Source organism: Oncorhynchus mykiss, chromosome 4 (genome assembly GCF_057628025.1).
Source record: "Oncorhynchus mykiss isolate SJ-2025 chromosome 4, ASM5762802v1, whole genome shotgun sequence".
Lineage (NCBI taxonomy): Eukaryota > Metazoa > Chordata > Actinopteri > Salmoniformes > Salmonidae > Oncorhynchus > Oncorhynchus mykiss.
Window position 1 is genome coordinate 35,487,282 of NC_143025.1, and position 22,515 is coordinate 35,509,796.

At 40.4% G+C, this 22,515-nt stretch overlaps 2 protein-coding genes across 3 annotated transcripts; one reads left to right on the forward strand and one right to left on the reverse strand.

Moving 5' to 3' along the window:
- Nucleotides 1-2,109: 2,109 nt before the first annotated feature.
- On the reverse strand, nucleotides 2,110-9,856 carry lrrc41 (leucine rich repeat containing 41). 2 transcript variants are annotated; one of them, XR_016495232.1, is made up of 10 exons: nucleotides 9,397-9,819; nucleotides 7,641-7,727; nucleotides 7,375-7,439; nucleotides 6,252-7,065; nucleotides 5,787-6,020; nucleotides 5,251-5,415; nucleotides 4,807-4,908; nucleotides 4,393-4,507; nucleotides 3,851-3,923; nucleotides 2,110-3,587 (listed from the first exon to the last, which is right to left on the reverse strand). XR_016495232.1 is itself a non-coding variant. In XM_021599565.3 (10 exons), the coding sequence occupies exons 1-10, from the start codon at nucleotides 9,539-9,541 to the stop codon at nucleotides 3,368-3,370; spliced, it is 2,034 nt and encodes a 677-aa protein (XP_021455240.3). In that variant the 5' UTR covers nucleotides 9,542-9,856; the 3' UTR covers nucleotides 2,110-3,367. The 2 variants fall into 2 exon arrangements, 1 of the variants encoding a protein (XP_021455240.3); XM_021599565.3 differs by having other exon boundaries at nucleotides 4,393-4,521; nucleotides 9,397-9,856.
- An 8,026-nt stretch (nucleotides 9,857-17,882) lies between these two features.
- On the forward strand, nucleotides 17,883-20,438 carry LOC110521740 (proteasome subunit alpha type-7). The gene is made up of 7 exons (XM_021599566.3): nucleotides 17,883-18,189; nucleotides 18,577-18,703; nucleotides 18,858-18,982; nucleotides 19,217-19,339; nucleotides 19,554-19,673; nucleotides 19,914-19,976; nucleotides 20,077-20,438. Exons 1-7 carry the CDS (start codon nucleotides 18,088-18,090, stop codon nucleotides 20,170-20,172), a joined length of 756 nt encoding a protein of 251 aa, XP_021455241.1. The 5' UTR covers nucleotides 17,883-18,087; the 3' UTR covers nucleotides 20,173-20,438.
- The last annotated feature ends 2,077 nt before the right edge of the window (nucleotides 20,439-22,515 follow it).

Sequence of the window (22,515 nt, forward strand, 5' to 3'; positions counted from 1 at the left end):
GTTTACATACACTCAATTAGTATTTGGTATCATTGCCTTTAAATTGTTTAACTTGGATCAAACATTTCAGGTAGCCTTCCACAAGCTTCCCACAATAAATTGGGTTAATTTTGGCCCATTCCTACTGACAGAGCTGCTGTAACTGAGTCAGGTTTGTAGGCTCCCTTGCTCACACATGCTTTTTCAGTTCTGCCCACAAATGTTCTATAGGAGTGAGGTCAGGGCTTTGTGATGGCCACTCCAATACCTTGACTTTGTTGTCCTTAAGCCATTTTGTCACAACTTTGAAAGTATGCTTGGGGTCATTGTCCATTTGGAAGACCCATCTGCGACCAAGCTTTAACTTCCTGACTGATGTCTTGAGATGTTGCTTCAATATATCCACATCATTTTCGTTCCTCATGATGATCTATTTTGTAACAGTCCCTCCTGCAGCCACCCCCTTGCTTCACGGTTGGGATGGTGTTGTTCGACTTGCAAGCCTCCTCCTTTTTCCTCCAAACATAACAATGGTCATTATGACCAAACAGTTCTAATCTTTGTTTCATCAGACCAGAGGACATTTCTCCAAAAAGTACGATATTTGTCCCCATGTGCAGTTGCAAACCGTAGTCTGGCTTTTTCATGGCGGTTCTGGAGCAGTGGCTTCTTCCTTGCTGAGCGGCCTTTCAGGTTATGTCAATACAGGCCTTGTTTTACTGTGGATATAGATACTATTGTACCTGTTTCCTACAGCATCTTCACAAGGTCCTATGCTGTTGTGCTGGGATTGATTTGCACTTTTTGCACCAAAGTACATTCATCCCCAGGAGACAAAACGCGTCTCCTTCCTGAGCGGTATGATGGTTGCGTGGTCCCATGGTGTTTATACTTGCGTACTACTGTTTGTACAGATGAACGTGGTCCCTTCAGGCGTTTGGAAATTGCTCCCAAGGATGATCCAGAATTGTGGAGGTCTACATTTTTTTTCTGAGATCTTGGCTGATTTCTTTTGATTTTCCCATGATGTCAAGCAAAGAGACACTGAGTTTGTAGGCCTTGAAATAGGCCTTGAAATACATCCACAGGTACACATCCTTTTGACTCAAATTATGTCAATTAGCCTATCAGAAGCTTCTAAAGCCATGACATCATCTTCTGGAATTTTACAAGCTGTTTAAAGGCAGTCAATTTAGTGTATTTAGTGTAAAGGCAGTCAATTTAGTGTATTTCTGACCCACTGGAATTGTGATACAGTGAATTATAAGTGAAATAATCTGTCTGTAAACAACCTAAGCGTATGTAAACTTCCGACTTCAACTGTACATCTCAATTGTCAGTAGAATCCACATTTGTTTAAGCAAGTCTGCCATATCCGCTATGTTTTTTTTAAGGCAGTAAATGAGGCTTAATTAACTGTTTCGCTGCCAGACAAGGCTCCGCTGAAAGCCAGGTTTAGCAGTGGTAACGTGTTTGGGACAGTTTTATGTAGGCCCAAACAGTTTGTAGGCACAGTTTGTCAGTTATAGTGCAATTTGTGTTGTGTAGTGGCTTTGCTGGCATGCATCCCACATTTTCTTTTTGCCCCTCCAAGATTTACATGCTAATATCGGCACTGCTACTTGTCAAGGTTCAATCCACCATACTATTTTTATAAGGGTGTGTAACAATGTAATAACCATATTGAAGACTATTTTATTTTTATGTAAAGGCAATTCCTATATGTAATTGTCGCCACATCTTTCTTTCCAGTCCGTGTTAGGTTCTATTCACTGTGCAAATATTCATGTATATTGTCTAAATGTACTTATATTCTATTGAATCGTATACTTTATTGCCTTGATAACAAAAGTATTTTGTAAAGACGTTAGACAATTTCACTCATGTCAGGATTTATTGAACCAAGACAACTAGAAATTCAACAAGCAAGAGGTCATGGATGGGCAACTTTGATGGGGGGGGGGGGGGGGGTACAAAAAAATGTAGGGTCCACAGTGGCTTGCAGGCAAAGCCTTTTGGGGGCCCTAAGTCAAATTGTTGAACACCCTCCCCCCTATTTTATCAGCCCCCCTCTTGACAGCAGAGAGAAAAGTTTGCTGCAATTCTACATAGGGACACTCGAAGTTCATCTTAAATGAATCATTGTTTATTAACAGGAAGCTGGAGAGGTCACAGTCAAATGTAGATGCATAAAGTACCGGTCTTAACGGAACTCTATCGGGGCAGTCCCGTTAGATCTCTTTTATACTGCTTACAAATTATAATTGCATGATTTAGCTTATTCATAATAAATTCATAATTAATGTTTGGTTCATGCATGGGACAGACCAATACCTTACAAGGCTTATTTTCTCCAAGCTGAGACCTTGAAAATTTCTCAAAACAAGGTTCTGAGCGTACTGCCAAATTGCAGATACTGATGGTGAGGATTCGTTCAGTCACTTACTTGCATGAACTCAGAAATTGGTTATTAGAAAAGCACAAACATCGAACACAGAAATTGGTTATTAGAAAAGCACAAACATCGAAGACAGAAATTGGTTATTAGAAAAGCACAAACAATACAACTTTCCATCACAAATGTTTGCAGTTTTAATATGATATCAGACTGCAAGTTACAAAATCAAATGGGGTCCCCCCGGTCAGTAATTTGACCATGATTAGATTGGTAAGTTAGTCTAGCCAGAAATCTAAAAATGTTTTGATGACATCGGCTAATTGAGTGACTCAGCAACTGATCCGCAGTTGCCTATCCCTGTTCTAGGTCAATGACCCAAAAAACAACAAACATGATTTTTAAGGGCTGCAGATGCTGCATTACAAACATGACAATATATTAACAATAAATATGCTGAATAAGCTCTTATGCCATTATTTCACAATTTAAAATGCCAAATATAAGGCCACGTGTATTTATGTAACACATTGTTTTTGGCTTATTAGGCCTGCAACAGCCTTGTCATACAAAACAGCAACATATATATGTGTTGTAAACTGGAAAATATTGTTCCTTACAAAAGTTCCTTACAAAAGACTTAAAACTGAAGCAATTTCGATTTCCAGGAACTTCTCTTGGGTAGCAGCAAATGTTTGTTCACTTCAGGTTAAGGAACAACATTTTATCCAGGGTCATGTTCAGTTGGTCCGAACTGGAGTGAAACAGGGAAGTACTATCTGTTCTTGTCTAATAAACAATGCTCATATTTTTTTCCATTGCAAAACGTTTTAGTGTTACTAATGAACACAACCCAGAATTTGCAGGATTACGAGGTGAAGGTTCCCCTATCTAGAGGTCTAGGAACAGCTTCCTCTTCCTCACAAAACTGTCCCAAGATCAGCACCTAGAGGCAACTTCACCCTACTCCATTCGCATGACCTAAGACCTAGTTCACATGATGCTGATGTGGTCAGCCATGGTGTCCCTGGAGTTCCAGTGGTCGGTGATGAGGTCACAAAGGTGACTGAGCGTGCCCAGAGCCGTGTCCCTCAGCTCCATGTTTCTGTCCAGTGGGTTGCTCTTCAGGGTGAGGAGTAGTCTCTGGGGAGGACGGTGGGTCTCCAACAACTTCCCTAACTCTAGCAGCTCAGGAGGCTGGATGAAGTTGGAGCTATCAACGACAAAGACAGGAAATACAAGAAACAGAATGGCTACGTTCCAATTTGCCACCCTTCTCTCAAAGTCTGCAGTTGTACACTCTACATCATGGATTTAACAGTGGTTGCTTACACCAATCCATGACGGGGAGTTTGCTTGCGCACACTTTGGGGGAAGTGTGGAGAATAGGGACAGAGTCCAACTCTTATAAGACAAATTAGGCCTCTTCACAAAATGCCAAAATAGCCTACTGAAATGCTTATAGCAGCTACTTGCCTGATGTCCAGCTCTTTCACTGTGCTTGGTGAGGGTCCTTTGAAGAGTTCCCCCAAAACTGTCACAGTCTTGGCTAAAAGGACAAAATAAAAATAGTTTTCATTTCATTCATACACTCAAAAATCGAATTCATACCATCCAGAGGTGTAGTAGCTTTGCGTGATGTATTGTTGTCTCTACCTTCTTGCCTTTGTGCTGTTGTCTGTGCCCAATAGTGTTTGTACCATGTTTTGTGTTGCTATCATGTTGTTGTCATGTGTTGCTGCCATGCTAGGTTGTTGTCTTAAGTCTCTCTTTATGTAGTGTTCTGGTGTCTCTCTTGTCGTGATGTGTGTTTTGTCCTATATTTTATTTTAAACCCAGCCCCAGGTCCCCGCAAGAGACCTGCCTTTTGGTAGGCCGTCATTGTAAATAAGAATTTGTTCATAACTAACTTGCCTAGCTAAATAAAGGTTAAATAAAATAAAAGGTGGCAGGGGCGGGGGATGTAGCATGAAAAGTCTGAACGAAACCTATGAAACAAAGCTAAGTTGGCCTCTTACCGAGGCGGTTTTGAGCCAGGTTGAGAGACTGGAGAGATGGAACCTTTTTGAGAGAATTAACCAGCTGTCGGACGACATCTTCCTTGTCACTGCATTTCTCCAGAAGCCGACAGTCCTTCAATGACAACGCTGTCATTATGGAGCAGACAGGAGAATACAATTAGGATGCATCCCAAATGGCACCGTTTTCCTTTTAGGCCCTTGACAAAAGTGGTGCACTACATAAGGAATAGGGTGCCATTTGAGACACAACCATAGAATAGACTGATCAAATGCAAGAGGCTTTGCTTGTTTGCGATATCCATGCTGCATACCACTTTTTAGAGCTGCATACATGTTAGATAAAAACAGATTTAATATGAATTTTAATACATCACTTGATACAAAAACTACTTCATGGAAATCATTCCTTACCTTCCAACATACAGTAGTTATCCAGTAGCTGGAAGATTGCACCGTGACAATCAGACAGGTTGATATCCTCCAAGGTGAGGTCCTTCAGGTGGCGATTGGACTCTGTCACAGCAGGAAAACAAAAACAATTTTACCATATGGGAGAAAATATACCAAAATATCTCCTACGGCTATGAAGTGTTACACATACATTGCACATGAAGTTATTGCTGAAGCAATTGGAAGCACACTAATAAAAAAAAAAACAGATCATGCATATTCTAGCCCATTGTGAGCACAGCAGCATCAACTTACACATACAAAACTGCTAGAAAATAGCACTTGGATGCACTGACTAAGTCGCTCTAGATAAGAGCATCTGCTTAAGCTAAATGACAAAACGGTTGAATGAAATGTAGTGCTTGTACTCTACGTTGACAGTGGTTTTAAATGACTCCATGTTACCTGCCACTGTGTTGAGGAGGTGGCTGGGTGAGAAGCCAGTTGAGCTATTGATTCCTGAGACGTGAAGTGAGGTGAGGCGAGGAGAGCGTAGCAACACACACATCAGACTCTCCACACTGGTCCTCAATTTGGGTACTTTCACACACAGCTTCTCCAGTGAGAGTTCTAGCAATGGAAAGTTGGGACAAGTTCTCAAATACAATGCAAAAATAAATGCTCTTTGTAGACATCCAATTCTCTGCGACTCAATTTTAAAAAGTAAACATTTATATACCATTGTTTTATAAATATGCAATCCTCATGTCTTAATATGTTAACCTTTCTTATGTTGAGATTTCACTTTTCTTGTTAAATTAATCTCACCTAACCCGACAACTCGCTAAAACTTGATTTTAGTTCAAATCTGCATTTAATCTAAGATGAGGATTACTCTATGTCTGGTAAACCGGCCCCACAAACTACAATAAAACAAAAACATTTTGTACAGGTTGGATATGAATAACTTTGGGTGGTCCATATACTAGATTGTCGGCCACCTGCATGGTGTGCAGGCTGGGGAATGCTTCTCAGTGGGGCTCTGTGGTACTCTGCTACAGGGTGGATCTCCATGGAGAATGACCTGAGGGTGGGGCATGCATTCAGCAGGGACTCCATGAGAGCAGGATGGGTCAGGGACCCCACACTCAGCTCAATCAGGGAGCAGCCTGGTGTAGCAGACAGCTGCTGGAGAGACTCTGCCAGGCTCAACGCATCACCCTCCTCAAAGGTCCCTGCAGACAGAGGCATCAACAACAGAAACACTCGGCCTGTGTCCGAATACACCCTATAGCCTTTATAGTACCCCATTCCCCTTACCCTGGTAGTGCACAATAAAGTGAATAGGGTGCCATTTGGGAGGCAACCAACGAGTGCATTCCACGTTCATAACTGTCCTTTTTAGCATACTCTTTCTTTGTAACAAACACATAAAAAACAATAGATTCTATAGATTATACACTTACAAGCACTTTGCAGGCTTAGAGAGTGGAGGCACAGCCAAGAAGGCAGGAGAGGAAGCAGTACAGGGAAGACTCCACCCCGGAAGTCATTGATCTTTAGTGAATGGATTTGCCCCTTGTGGCAAATCTCTGTCGAGTGACCAGCCGAGGGTATAAACATCTGGCACAATGGCTTGGGGACCATACATTGGCATGGAGTGCTGGTCAAGTCAAGCTCTGCCTTCGCAGAGGCAATACTCAACCTTGGACGCTTGCATGGGGTCCCACCATTATTATCTTCTTCATCAGGCTCCTCTTCCTCTGGGACCTGGCAGTTGGCTGCCTCAGCATCTCCAGCGCTGCTTCCTGCAGTGTTTGGCACCTGGCAACATTTGACCATCTCACCTTGCATGGACTCCATTGGACATTGGTGGCTTTTACTCCGAGGTCCCCTGCCATGAAGAATCCAAGCCAGCAGACGAGGATCTGGGCTCTGGTTTATGATGACATCACGGGCTGCCCCGTGGTCCAGTAAACGGTGCAGGGTGTATAAGACATCACTGGGCCACTCTCTGAGCTGAGTGCTCTCTCCCAGTTGAATGCACCTTACACCCTTCTCCAGAACGCTCAGAACGGACCTCCTCGCGAAGAAGTAGCCGTGTGGTCGTGATGTTCGAAGAACCAGGTGCTGGATGTATTTGGCCATGACTAAGAGAAGGGAGTTAAAGTCGACATTCAGGAGGTATTTTGTATCACCTCCGAACCTGAAGCCATAGAAGGCCAAGTTAAAGAGCTTATGCATGCTTATCTCCCTCCATTCATCTTCGGTGAGTATGGTCTGGAAAAGAAACAAGAATAACATAATAATTAGGGCAAAAAAACACATTCTCTAGAAGGTTTAGTTCAGAACTGTTGTTATAGGGTTCAGAACTAGTGTTTCAGGCTATAGATCACACATTTCGCCAACCTTGGAACTAAAACTAGTTAGAACTAGTTATCCGGCTGTTGTTTTGTACTTTTCAACATTCTCAGTGGATTGCCTCACCTTAGTATGTGGTGGAGAGTGAAGTTAACTGCATGATGGAATTTAAATAGTGAAAAAGCCAGATGGTACAAAGGTGGATTATTATGTGGATAAGATACTTACACTCCCTTTGCGAGGCCCAGAGATTCTTCTCAATATTCCTGCCCACACAAAGGAGGTGGAGATTCCTGAAAGACAGACAAATAAAGTGTTTAATAGAATAGCAGTAGTTAGCTACCCTCTGTCTGAAAAATCAGCAGTGTGATTTGAGGCCTGTTGGGTGTTATATAACACCGGTCCAGTATGTAATACTGATCTCTCCACTGACAGTCATAGTGAGAGCGTAGCTGACAGAGCCAACGACCAAAGCTAGGCTTTACAGTACTTACCTTTCCGGTTCACTGCAGGCTGAATTCTATCCAGATCAACAATGTTTAAATGCTGCAGGAGCTCCTTGATCAGTGAGATTGGTAGGTCTAAATGGGTAATATTAAAAACGGTTAATTTTCAGGATATTCAGTCTGCATTTTATCTTGTTTATCCTCTTTAGGATATACCGTCAGTAAGGAACATTCTAGCTAGTCATTACACATAAGAGTCATTGGACAAAGGATTCTTCTGCATGGGGGAGTTTTGTTAAGAGCCCCAACGCTCAATCTGAACATTAACAAACGTCGCTTGAGGTACAGTTTTGGAAGCATTAGGACCTTATCTTTCATATCTGCGAGAAATCATTTGCAAAAAAAACTAAAAAAGGTCAAATTGATACCCACCTTGATAGGATTAGTGTGCCCACACGGCCATATCTCCATGTTACAGCGCTTGTTTGACAACAGACAACCACCTGTGCTAATTGCCTATCTATACTGAACCAAAATATAAAATGCAACATGCAACAATTTCAAAGATTTTACTGAGTTACAGTTCATATAAGGAAATCAGTCAATTGGAATAAATTCTTTAGGCCGTAATCTATGGATTTCACATGACTGGGTACACAGATATGCATACCTTTAAAATAAAAAAAAAGGTAGGGGTGTGGATCAGAGAACCAGTCAGTATCTGATGTGACCACCATTTGCCTCATGCAGTGAGACACACAGAGTTGATCAGGCTGTTGATTGTGGCCTGTGGAATGTTGTCCCACTCCTCTTCAATGGCTGTGCAAAGTTGCTGGATATTGGCGGGAACTGGAACACGCTGTCTACAAGTCAACCAAGAGCATCCCAAACATGCTCAATAGGTGACATGTTTGGTGAGTAAGCAGGTCGTGGAAGAACTGGGACGTTTTCAGCTTCCAGGAATTGTGTACAGATCCTTGTGACATGGGACTGTATATAATAATGCTGAAACATGAGGTGATGGCAGCAGATGAATAGCATGACCATGGGCCTCAAGATCTCGTCATGGTATCTCTGTGCATTGAAATTGACATTGATAAAATGCAATTGTGTTTGTTGTCCATAGCTTATGCCTGGCCATACCCTAACCCCACCACGGGGCACTCTGTTCACAATGTTGACATCGTTGGAGACGGTTTATGGTAGAGACATTAACATTACATTATATGGCAACAGCGCTGGTGGACATTCCTGCAGTCAGCATGACAATTGCACACTCTTTCATTTCAGCTCATGAAACATGGGAGCAACACTTTACATGTTGCATTTATATTTTTGTTAAGTGTAGCATGCCCCCGAACACCTGTGTGTAAGTGTAATTCAAGAAGTGTCGTTTCGTTGGATGGAGACACCCATAGCTGTATGGTTCTTCGCAAAACTCCTACAATATAGTTTATTTTGTATTTGAAGGATTCTTTATCGATGAAAGATATGGGCCATATGTTTCAAAAGCCGTATCGCAAGCTATGATTGTTGACGTTTCTAAGAGTTAAAACTGCGTCGGGATTGTAGTTCACACGAGTCAGTTGTGGGCGAAGTTAATAATGGCTGAAAACTGTAGGGAGAAGGCAGAATGCCACCTAGCGTTTTCGAGAGCTAGTTTGAGTACCAGTCCATTCATGTATTGTACATGCATTAGCTAAAATAGCTGAGTAACACTTAGCTTTGATGCAACCAAGATCGTCCTTCGTCCAGCACAATGTAAAAAAAACTCCCTTGGTTGCATCGAAGATGAGACACTTACCAAGAGCTTTCTTGTCTAGTACATCCATGTGACGACTCACTGTTTTGATGCATATCTTCTTCAAGGTGGGTGTAATAGTGGAAGTAACTTTGGCATCCTGCCACTCCTTGGCTCTTCTAATTTGTTCAAGGTAAGGAGCAGGCATGCTCAGTATCAGATGAAAAACGAGGCAGATTAAATAAACATGCAGCAGATCAGCTCCACAGATTTCAGTCAGAGAATATTTGCTAATACTTAAGAGTTCAGCTGCGCTATTTCATCATTTAGGCATAATACCAACAACAACAAAAAGGATAGCAAAAAACGAGCTAATTAACCAGCAAATGGTTTAAAAAAAAATTAAAACTGCAGCTATCTCTTCAAATTGATGCAGGTTGTAGTTTGGTTCCTGTAGACTTCCGGTTAATCACTTTCTATCAAGACGTCGTAGTAGGCAAGGATAAAGAAGTACTTCCGGATCACGTATTTTTGGAATCCTTCAGAATAATAGTCCCGTCCTGTATAAATTGTAAATTAATAATTAGGGGTATAATTATGGAAAATATGCGCAATTATCTATATATGTCATACTCGTTATCATACAAATAATAATTAAACGTATTTCTATGAGATATGTCATTATTTTATAAAATAAATAAATGTCAAGCCTAAATGGTCAACAATGTTTTTTGTGTGTACTTCGATCATTTATTGCACCATACAAATCTATCTGTAAATTGTGTCGCAGTAAAAGGCTGGTCCATTCTACTCAAGTTCAGCTGTCCAACTCCACAGAGTTTACACCCAGAGGAGCGTCGCTGCTCATTTTGGCGGAGCGTATAGAGTGGCCCATCAACTTAAATCCCAAAGTATTTTCCATATTGGACATACATATTGCACCATACAAAATTCTCTGTAAATTGTGTCACATTAAAAATGGCGTCCATTCTACTCAGGAGAACTTCTAGTTTCTAAATCCACAGAGTTTACACCGAGGAGTGACGCTGCTCATTTGGCCTCCCTTATAGAGTGGCCCATCAACTTAAATCCAATCGTTTTTCATATTGGACATGCATATTGCCCATGTTTCTACAAATAAATACTAACAAATCACAAACTGCTGGGAAACACCAATACAAAGATGAGTCATCAGACAAGTAGAAAAGCACAACATACATTGAAAGCTGACCTAAAATCTTTGTATTCAAACTTTGCAAATATAAACATTATAACTAATGCTTATGAATTTAAACAATATAATTACAAGAATATCAACACAACTTCCATTTGGTTCTTTTGTGATTTCAGCAAATGCCCTTGGCGAGGAACATCACATCTCAAAGGTCCCAGGCTTTCAGTTCCTGAAAGACAAAATTACACCTCTGAGAATCATGCACCATATAACATTCAACAGGTGGTTATTCTTTCACATCCAGTCTTGGAAAAGTACGTGAATTAATTATTTTCCAGTAAGATCACACTAGCTATAGAGACCCAAAACCTCAAATTATGTCCATAAAGATTGTCTTTCAATAAACCCTCCAGTACAATTGATAAGATTACTTAATTCATTGTATGAGTCATTCATTACACAACAGGCATTTCATAAAATTATATTTTCCTCAAATTCATGACTTCCTTGATCTCATTAGTCATTTAAATAAAAAATATCAATTTTTTTAAATAATTGATATAAATAAGAATAATTCAGAAGGTAACTTGTCATTTCATGCAAGTCATTCAAAAATGAATACGTCATCTTAAATCTATATGAAAGTATAGAGCTTTAATTCATTATTCAGCTCCAACTTTCTAAGTAAATACTTCATTTCTGTCAACACATACGACCGACAGTCTCTCATACTCTTGTGACAAAATCGATTAATTCTTCCTCCAAAAAGGACTGCTTTGGAAAACAAACATATAGATACCACAACTTCTGCTATCTGTATGTTTTATACATATAGGGCATTGATGACAGAATTCATAGTCGAGACTAATATCCACAAGAACTCCATGACATGCCAAGTATTGCATGGCCAGGTATTTTTGCAGTTGGTACATAATGCCCTCAAGCTCCATTGCATATAGCTGTAAGGAGTTCATTATTCTACAACTTAATGATATGTTTCTACCGTTTGTCACTCTCTGATTCTTGTCAATTGCTATGGATACCCAATGTGAGGATCTCAGATTCACAGGTATTATCACTACCTCAAAACACCACCAATTGAACACTGCTTCTAGGACCTTTGGTAGAACATCTATGTCTTGCCAACAGACGTTATGCAGTTCTTTGCTAACAAAAGAAGCAGGAGCCATTAATACATTATTTTATTTTCTTGTGAGATTTCACTTGACTGTTGTAAACATCTATAATCCCACCATTAAGCAACTTTCCTTTTCTTAGTGCATCATAATCCTCTCTACTTGTTGGACATGGTAGGCACTTAGACGGACTGGGAATTTTGCCAGGTGAATGCTTGTCATTCCATTGGTCAGGGCACAAGTTAGTGGTCTGTTTCCGATGTGTTCTTCTATATGCTACCAAAACAAATGAAGCGTCAGAAAATAAATGTTAGACAAATTCAAAGATACAGGCTAGTGGAGATTTTGATCTTTGAGTACAGTTAATGTACCAAAGTTGATCCTAAGAGTTTGTGTACATTTTCAAAAATGTATATTTATCTGAAAATGTCATTACACTAGACAATTCATATGTGTGCTTGCTATGTCTGCTGGACAGAGTAAAATGTGTAGGTAAATTGTTTTATGTTGTCATAACCATTTTACTAGTAGTGTCTGTGGTGCATGGAGTACATAGCTTTGATGAATATTGCAAGAAGTATTGCACATGCTAGAAGTCACGCTCTGTTGGGCCAATTGCTGTTCAAGATAACCTTTGATCCCGTCATCTGAAATGTATCTTACTTCAACGATAAGATCTTTCCTATTCTTGCTATCAACCACTGCCTTACTATTGGCTGCAAATTAGAACATCTAGACTGTGAATATAGAGTAGATCATTGGTTAAGACATTTTCCAGAAGTACTTGTTTAGCAAAGACCTCAATGTTTGTCACATCATTGTATTTCACTCATTGCTCTACCGTCAACTGTGAAACCTTTAACAATTTTAATCTATTCCACTGTTTGATGGCTTGAGAGAAAGGTGGACAACAAGGCCTATGTTCCTGGATAGCACTTTATAATCTAGATTGACATTCTGTTAAAGCTGACGTCTGACTAAGAAAGGCTAACATAGGTCAAGCGCAACCCTTAGCATAACAGAGCTTTTCTCCATCAATTTCTCCACGAGGGCAAATGTGAAAATAAATCACTCCGTCTGTGTTTTCATTACGCTTGGAAATGTATGATATATGCAGGTCATCTGCCTTCAATTCAAAACCATCAAAAATCAACTGTGACCAGTAGTGCCCCTTTTTTGCTGTTTTGCCTGCGTGGCATATTACCGAGCTCAATCTGTATGCCTGCCTGTTGTCGCCAGCTGGAATGTCAATACTATGAGATGGGGATTTTGGATCTCGCCTTATGTATACCATCTGAAGTAACACATTTAATAAAGGATAAGAATACCTGGAGTGGCAGTCCATACTGTTTGTCTGACTAGCACTAAATCCCATTTTCTACATGTACAGTGCCTTAAGAAAGTATTCATACCCCTTGACTATTCCACATTTTGTTGTGTTAAAGCCTGAATTCAAAATGTACATATACAAAAAATCCATAATAACAAAGTGAAAACATGTTTTTAGACATTTCTGCAAAGTTATTGGAAATTAAATACAGAAATATCTAATTTACATAAGTATTCACACCCCTGAATCATTAGAATCACCTTTGGCAGAGATTACAGCTGCGAGTCTTTCTGGGTAAGACTCTAAGAGCTTTGTACACCTGTTTTGTGCAATATTTGCACATTATTCTAAGAAAAATGATTCACGCTCTGTCAAGTTGGTTGTTGATCATTGTTAGACAGCCATTTTCAAGTCTTGTCATACATTTTCAAGTCGATTTAAGTCAAAACTAACTAGGCCACTCAGGAACATTCAATGACGTCTTGGTAAGCAACTCCAGTGTATATTTGGCATTGTGTTTTAGGTTATTGTCCTTCTAAAAGGTGAATTTGTCTCCAAGTGTCTGTTGGATTTTGTTTCCGCTTAGCTCTATTCCGTTTCTTTTTATCCTAAAAGACTCCCTAGTCCTTTCCGATGACAAGCATACCCATAACATGATGCAGCCACCACAATGCTTGAAAATATGAAGTTGTACTTAGTGATGTGTTGTGCTGGATTTGCCACAAACATAACCTTTTGTATTCAGGACCTAAAGTTAATTTCTTTACCACATTGTTTGCTGTTTTACTTTAGTGCCTTATTGTAAACAGGATGCATGTTTTGGAATATTTTTATGTACAGGCTTCCTTCTTTTCACTCTGTCATTTAGGTTAGTATTGTGGAGTAACTACAATGTTGTTGATGCATCCACAGTTTTCTCCTTTCACAGCCATTAAACTTTGTAACTGTTTTGAAATCCCTGAGTGGTTTTCTTCCTCTCCATCAACTAAGCTAGGAAGGATGATTGTACCGTTGTAGTGACTGGGTGTATTGATACACCATCCAAAGTGTAATTAATAACTTCACCATGCTCAAAGGGATATTACATGTCTGCTTTTTGTATTTCTACTAATCTACCAATAGGTGCCCTTCTTTGCAAGGCATTGTAAAAACCTCCCTGGTCTTTGTGGTTGAATCTGTGTTTGAAATTCCCTGCTGGACTAAGGGACCTTACAGATAATTATGTGTGGGTTTCAGAGAAATCTGTTACATCTGCTCATGCCACTCCCTCTACTTCTCGTCCTGTGTCTCCCTAACCTGCCGCCACTCTCCCAGTGCTCTCTCCCTCTTCCTCTTTGTGTGTGTATGTGTGTGTGTGTGTGGGTGGGGGGGGGGGGGGGGGGGTAGGGACAGATGTGCTGGAGGCAGATCAGATCCCCACCAGCTGCAACCTGTTCCATAATCAAGATCTCAACAAATACTCAGCCCTGCCACTTCCATGCTGTAAGATTGTAACCTCTGCTCAGTCAGTCTGCGGTATATGCTGCCCGGCCATCGCGCGGCCATATATTTATATGTACATATTCTTATTAATTCCTTTACACTTGTGTGTCTAAGGTAGTTCATGAGCGTTTCGCGTTCAGAGCACACACTGGACGCTCTGGCCAAAGAGTAGGGTTGATCCGAACATTCTGACCCCACAACAGCAGTCAAGCACCCAAGCTAACTGACTAACATTGGCTACCTTGCTAGCTACATCCAGAAACATAATGAGAGAACACCCCACTCTGACCATTTTACTCACCCTAGCAGAGCTGGTTAGACTGTTTTCATGTTATCCAGAGCATTGATGACTGTAACTGTACTGCTGGCAACAATTTATTTACGTTTTTTTGCCAATGTTTACTGACACCGGCCATATAGCGTTCGTAAATACTTCAGTTATTCTGCGCTCTGGCACACTAAAATGAGCATCTTTTGTTCAGACATGTAGCTAGCTAGCTAGGTAAACAATTAACCATAATCCCAACTCATGACGCTACTACCCTGCATGAATCTACAGGTAGACTAACCAACCAGGTTCAATGTTAGCTAGCTAACATTAGGCTATAACTAGTGTCTCTGAGATACGAATTATAAGATCATACACAAAACGTTAGTTCGCGAGTAAGCCAGCTAACATTAGCTAGCTAGCTAACAGTACACTTTAACTTGAAATTAAAAGACCTTATGTCAAAATTATAAACGTGAAATATCTGAAAATGTTACCCGTGGTCTGAAATCGGAGTAGATAGCCAGAACAAATTTACCAGCGAGTACGTCTATCAACAGCAGCTTCATTAAATAGAATCTGCAAAACACCAGTCTCAACGTCAACAGTGAAGAGGCGACTCCGGGATGATGTCGTTCTAGGCAGAGTTCCTCTGTCCAGTGTCTGTGTTCTTTTTCCCATCTTAATCTTTTATTTTTATTGGCCAGTCTGAGATATGGCTTTTTCTTTGCAACTCTGCCTATAAGGCAGATAATCATTTGATAATACAGAAAGTAACCACCACAGCACACAGCCTAGACAACGCAGGAGTGGCTTCGGGACAAGTCTCTGAATGTCCTTGAGTTGCCCAGCCAGAGCCCGGACTTGAACCCGATCGAACATCTCTGGAGAGCCCTGAAAATAGCTGTGCAGCAACGCTCCCCATGCAACCTGACAGTTTGAGAGGATCTGCAGAGAAAAATGGGAGAAACTCCCCAAATACAGGGGTGCCAAGATTGTAGCATTATACCCAAGAAGACTTAAGGCTGTCATCGCTGCCAAAGGTGCTTCAACAATGTACTGAGTAAAGGGTCTGAATGCTTATGTTTTATGTTTTATGTTTTATAAATTACATTTCTAAAAATGTGTATTTGCTTTGTAATTATGGGGTATTGCATATAAATTGATGAGGGAAAAACTATTTAATCAATTTTGGAATAAGGCTCTAACGTAACAAAATGTAGAAAAAGTCAATGGGTCTGAATAGTTTCAGAATAGGGGCCACTGTATGTCTGTTATAAAAAGATGTGCTGTTTTTTGACACAAAGATCAACTGTACTAGTTGCTCAGGCTTTGATCTTGTCCCATCTTGAGTACTGTCCGGTAATATGTTCAGGTGCAGCAAATAAATACCTAGCAAAGCCACAGCTGGCTCAAAACAAATCATCACCTCTTGCCCTTAAATGCACACAGAATTAACATCAACATCATGCATGATAGTGTTTCATGAGGGTTGAGGAGAAATTGACTACTTTTCTTTTAGTCTTTTTAAGAAACATTTGTGTGTTGAAAATGCCTAACCAGTTGTATAATCTATTTGCATACACTTCAAACAGACATACAATCCCCACCAGACATGCCACTATGGGCTTCTTCACGGTACCAAAACCAAAAACAGATTTACTGCGTCGCTCAGTTATCTATAGAGCCATGCCAATGTGGAATGCTCTGCCAACAGAGGGAACTCAGGCAAAAAGCAAGTTTAGCTTTAAAAAACAGTTCAAAAACATATTGTATCACAGCATCTCCCCTCTTTCTAAAGATCTAATTTAACTGTACTGTATATAAGAATATATTATGAATATTCATATATGAATAGTCTGTAAATAGTATTTTAGTTGGCCCTTCGTATTTAACTCTTATTTTATGCTGTTATTGTCTATTTGTCATGTGTTTGTACTCAATGTTTTATGTTGACCCCAGGAAGAGTAGCTAATGGGATCCTAATAAACTAAACTGAACTAAACCCAACTGACAGTCCACTCCTGTCCTTGATCTGACCCTGTCCTTACCCCACTGACTGTCCCCTTCTTTCCTTTACTAATTATTCATATTTATATATTTTTAATAAAGGACTAGTGTTCCTTTATTAAAGTGACTAGTTCCATTATTAAAGTGACCAATGATTCCATGTCTACAGTATGTACATGGGGCAGCAGTCAATTTTGCATCTGTAAAAGTCTGTGAGGATCTTAGGGGCCAAGACAAATTTCTTCAGCCTCCGGAAGTTGAAGTTACGCCTTCTTCACCACACTGTCTGTGTGGGTGGACCATTTCAGATTGCAGTGGTGTAAAGTACTTATGTAAAAATACTTTAAAATACTACTTAAGTCATTTTTTGAGGTATCTGTCCTTTACTATTTATATTTTTTACAACTTGTACTTTTACTCCACTACATTCCTAAAGAAAAAAATGTACTTTCTAATCCATACATTTTCCCTGACACCCAAAGGTACTTCTTAAATTTTGAATGCTTGTTCAATTCACGCACTTAAAGAGAAAATCTCTGGTCATCCCTGCTGCATCTGATCTGGCAGACTCACTAAACACAAATGCTTTGTTTGTAAATTATGTCTGATTTTTGGAGTGTGCCCCAGGCTATCAGTACATTTAAAAAACAATAAAATCATGTGCTCTGGTTTGCTTAATATAAGGAATTCGAAATGATTCAAACTTTTACTTTTAATACTTAAGTATATTTAAAAACAAATACTTTTTTACTTTTATTCAAGTAGTATTTTACTGGGTGACTCACTTTTACTTGAGTCAATTTATATTAAGCTATCTTTACTTTACTCAAGTATGACAATTGGGTACTTTATCCACCACTGGTACACAAGATTGTTACTATTATTATGAATAGTAGCCTCCTTGTAACTGTTGTTACCATGACAACTGTCTAGTAATCATTACTTTTAATGCTGTCAACAATAAGGTCAATGCTATAATATAATTTGTGCTATAAAGGCAATTCACTTCATTTATTTTTTCATATTGTTAAACTAAGTCTGCTAACATTTCATCATAAAAATTGTACGAATTTCGACCACTTGTATTATTTTTCACGATCTTAATTCCAGACTTGTATTTTGAAGGAAAATCTCAGAGGTCACGACCTTATGCCTGCTTAGTCTTGCTTGTTCTTGCTGGTGGAACGGACGTGATGGGATCAAACGCACCGCCCTTTCAGCGTTTCCATACCAGCGCATGCGCAAATTGGTACCATTCCAAAGTTGTCATTGGTCCAAAGCCTTAGCGGGTTGTTTAGCTAACAGGTGAACACTTCGTATTTTTTATTTATTTAACTTTTCTTAGTAGTTAGATATGGCCGCTAGATATGATAGAGCTATAACGGTCTTTTCCCCCGATGGACACCTGTTTCAAGTGGAATATGCGCAAGAGGCTGTGAAAAAAGGCTCGACTGCGGTGAGTGTTATTAGCTAACGTTAGTTAGCTTAACTAGGCAAGCTAGTTAGCTAAAGTTAGCTAGCTACTTGAAGTTGCGTTTGGTTTCCAGTCTTAACTAAGATACTTCAGTTGCTTTGTGAAGTCGAATTGACAGTGGATTGTTGTTTTTTTGCTGCAGAGAAGCATGTTGCTCATTTTCAAGCTAGCTAGTTACATAGTTAGCAGATAGTTAACGTTACTTACACATCGGGGCCAGCATGACTTGCATGTTGTTGCTAACCTGCCAACTATCCCAGCTAGCTAAAGTTGCCGAACAGGTCGTCTTTATGCTCATCTCAGAAAAATGCTATCTGTATAATCTCATATGAAGCTATGCAGACTAAGCATTCTTCTTAATGTGTACAGGTTGGCATCCGTGGTAAAGACATTGTCGTTCTGGGTGTTGAGAAAAAGTCTGTCGCTAAACTCCAAGAGGAGAGGACTGTACGCAAGATCTGTGCACTGGATGATCATGTGTGCATGGCATTTGCAGGTAATGGGAATAGTTATCATTTAGCCTGTGCTGTGTATTTCAGATGCAATGCCTGCTTTTTAGTGTGTGGAAGAGTAGGTGTTTTGTGTTGGTTTTGAGTAATAGGCCTGAAATGTATGACACGTCTAATATTGTCTTTCTCCTGACCTTCCAGGTCTGACGGCAGATGCTCGTATAGTTATCAACAGAGCCAGGGTAGAGTGTCAGAGCCACAGGCTCACTGTAGAGGACCCTGTTACGGTGGAGTACATCACACGCCACATCGCTACACTCAAACAGGTAGGCTGCATCGACACTGGTATGAAAATGTGTCATTGCCACACTCTACTCAAGTGTTCATTCGGGCACGCTGTCAGACACTTTGCAACAGAAAATGAAAGTAAGTTTCGTAGTGGTAGTCATCTCTGTTTCACTTCTCTACCATTTGGTGCCTAATGAACATGACCCTGGCATTTTCTCACACACAAACACCTTGAGTAAGAATGTATCTCTCTCTTAACCCCCCTCCTCCAGCGCTACACGCAGAGTAACGGACGAAGACCCTTCGGTATCTCTGCTCTAATCGTGGGCTTCGACTGTGATGGAACCCCACGGCTGTACCAAACCGACCCGTCTGGAACATACCATGCCTGGAAGGTGTGTGGCAGACAGTGGCCTCATGTCTGGCTTTATGGATAGAAAGCAGAACACACGTGCCCACACTAGTACTGGCTTTATTCAACCTATTTGGGGTTTTTAAGAAATGGTGTAGTATATTGCCTTGGATGTGTGGTTTAATCAGTCAAACTGTTTTGTAAGGTTACTTGCTTAGCTTTTTTTGTTGGTAACCTCTCCATCTACTCTTCTGCAGGCTAATGCTATCGGTCGCAGTGCAAAGACTGTCCGGGAGTTTCTGGAGAAGAACTACACAGAGGAGTCCATCGCCACTGACAACGAGGCTATAAAGCTGGCCATCAAAGCCCTTTTGGAGGTAGGCTAGTGCAAGCACCAGCACTTGCCTGATCCACACTATATGGCCAAGACGAGCTGTACTAGGCTAACCTGATTACGTGTCCACTATAGTTGCTGGAAAGGACTCTGAAATTAAAATATCTACGCCGGCAACTATGGTTTGGGTCGGTTCTATAGTGTAAATCGAGCAACTAAGTCACTCATGGTGGTTGATGGTAATGAACAACAGCATGCTGACCTCCTGACCCTATCCTCACAGGTCGTCCAGTCAGGAGGAAAGAACATTGAGCTGGCTGTGATCAGGAGAAATCAGTCATTGAAGGTACACGCACTAATAGCTCAAAAGCAGTTAACTGATTTATTCTCTGGATGGATGGATTTGGTAATCATTACTAATTCCCTGTTTTGTACATATTTCTCAGCTTTTGGAGTCTAAAGAAATTGAAACCCTTGTGACTGAAATCGAGAAGGAGAAAGAAGAGGAGGCAGAGAAGAAGAAGCAGAAGAAATCAACATAAATCAAATTGGTCTTTCACATCACCTGTTTTCACTTTGTGTGAGGATAGGATACGTTTCAATTCAGGGTGACTGCATTCAATACCAACTGTATCCAACAACACACACTCCTGTCTCCATTTCTTTTGTAGTGTGGTTACATTAGCTATGACCATTCTGTTCACTTATGTTAGCACATTACCCTGAACTGAAGCATTTGACTCCAAAAATAATGTGGTTTATTAATGTAATATTGAACAATAAAATATTCACCTTTTTGTATTTTCAATTGACCCAAATGTCTCATTTACATGTTATCAAGGATTGAGAACAAAAAAACAACTTTCCCCCTCAGGAATTGATCTGTATGCAAGTGCTTACTCTAAATAGCAAATAGAATAGAACCAAGAGATGAGAATTGTTACGCATTTTTTGCAAATGGGATAGCATTGGCCAATTTAGTTGTGTAGCGTACCTTTGGTACCTATTATTTGCACATAGTCTTTCCAGAATTTCTATAGTGAAACTGAATATGGTTCATGTGCTCACCTTTGGGGATGCTTGGCTTGCAGGCAGCATCAATTCTGGAAACCAGTTTATAGAATTTTTTTGTTAGTCAGGCAAGAACACATTACAAAACCACCACGTCTAAATAATGTAAGATGACAGATCACATTACATCATTCATCAAAGATTGCATTGTAATATTCTATAGTCAGTTTCACCACAGGTTTTAAAGAGGTGTGGCAATTTGTATGTGTCTTTTCTGGGGCTTGGGAGTTTTTCCTTATCTCATGACCTGGTCAGGTTAAACTTGGGGTCCTATATTCGTAGTCTACAGTGCAACAAAATATTATTATTATACACTGAACAAAATGAGCTGTTTCATGAGCTGAAATAAAATATCCAAGAAATATTCCATACATAGAAAAAGCTTATCAAAAATGTTGTGTAAAAATTAGTTTACATGCCTGTTGGTGAGCATTTGCCAAGATAATCCATCCACCAGACAGGTGTGGGATATAAAAAAACTGAATATACAGCATGATCATTACACAGGCGGACCTTTAAAAGGCCACAAAAATGTGCCGTTTTGTCACAACACAATCCCACAGATATCGCAAATGAAGGGAAAGTGTGCAATTAGCATGCTGACTGCAGGAATGTTCACCAGAGTAAATAAAATCAATTTAGAAATCTATGTTATTCAATTGCACCCACACTGCTTGCGTGCGCCATCGAGTGTCTGCTTTGCCAAGGGCTAAAATAGAAATAAGTTCTATTTCTGACGCAGATCTCGCTGCAAGTCCTGCCTCTCCCATCTCATTGGTTCATAGAAGCAGGTACCCACGTGCAATTTCCTCATTGGTTATACCCACGTGGGTGACTGAAAGACAAATGAGGTCGGTGGCGGTAATGCACCTAATTTGTTGTTGCCAATCGCAATATAAAGTCCAGAGAGGAAGAAGCCTGGAAGGAGGAGAGATGACCAGAAACGATTCGGTTGACCGTTTAATGTGTGGATTAATTGTCGGAGTAGAGGACCTTGTGCATTTCAGGCAAAATAACAACTCAATGTTTATATCCCATGACAAATTAGCTAGCAACAGCAAGCAATCTAAATAGGACAAATTAGCTTGCAAGTGCAAGCTAGCTAGCTAAATTGACATACATGTTTAATGCTTTTCAACCTGTCCCGAAATTAATGTAATTGGTTCAGAGTTTGTTTTGAAATTTTAACCTGCGTGTCGTGATCGCGTTTGGTGTGGGGGGACAATTTTTTTTAATGCACGATGATGCACGCAGCCGTATTAGGTTCCGTGTAAGACCCCCTCCGTATTCGAGAATTTGAGACTACGTCCAACTGGCCTCACAACCACAGACCACGTGAAACTGCCAGCCCAGGACCTCCACATCCGGCTTCCTCACCTGCGGGATGGTCTGAGACCAGCCACCCAGACAGCTGATTAAAGTTTTGCACAACTGAAGAATTTCTGCACAAACTGCCAGAAACCATCTCAGAGAAGCTCATCTGCATCCTCATCGTCCGTCGGCTTCGTAACTGACTTCAGTGGGAAAATGCTTACCTTCGATGGACACTGGCACACTTGCTCTTCATGGTTGAATCCCGGTTTCAACTGTACCGGGCAGATGGTAGACTGTGTTTGGCGTAGTGTGGGCGAGGGGTTTGCTGATGTCAACGTTGTGAACAGGCATAAGCTACGGACAATGAACTCAATTGCATTTTATCAATGGCAATTTGATTGCATAGAGATACTGTGATGAGATCTTGAGGCCAATTGCCGTGCCATTCATCTGCCGCCATCACCTAATTTTTCAGCATGATAATGCATGACGCCTTGTCG

What these genes read in the sequence shown, in the direction of transcription:
- LOC110521740 (XM_021599566.3), top strand. Translation starts at nt 18,088, where the DNA reads ATGGCCGCTAGATATGATAGAGCTATAACGGTCTTTTCCCCCGATGGA. An exon ending in TGAAAAAAGGCTCGACTGCG is followed by an intron (nt 18,190 to 18,576) that starts GTGAGTGTTATT and finishes TAATGTGTACAG; the next exon opens with GTTGGCATCCGTGGTAAAGA. An exon ending in GAACATACCATGCCTGGAAG is followed by an intron (nt 19,340 to 19,553) that starts GTGTGTGGCAGA and finishes ACTCTTCTGCAG; the next exon opens with GCTAATGCTATCGGTCGCAG.
- lrrc41 (XM_021599565.3), bottom strand. Translation starts at nt 9,541, where the DNA reads ATGCCTGCTCCTTACCTTGAACAAATTAGAAGAGCCAAGGAGTGGCAG. An exon ending in TAACTACTGTATGTTGGAAG is followed by an intron (nt 4,522 to 4,806) that starts GTAAGGAATGAT and finishes CCATAATGACAG; the next exon opens with CGTTGTCATTGAAGGACTGT. An exon ending in CCTGGCTCAAAACCGCCTCG is followed by an intron (nt 3,924 to 4,392) that starts GTAAGAGGCCAA and finishes TTGTCCTTTTAG; the next exon opens with CCAAGACTGTGACAGTTTTG.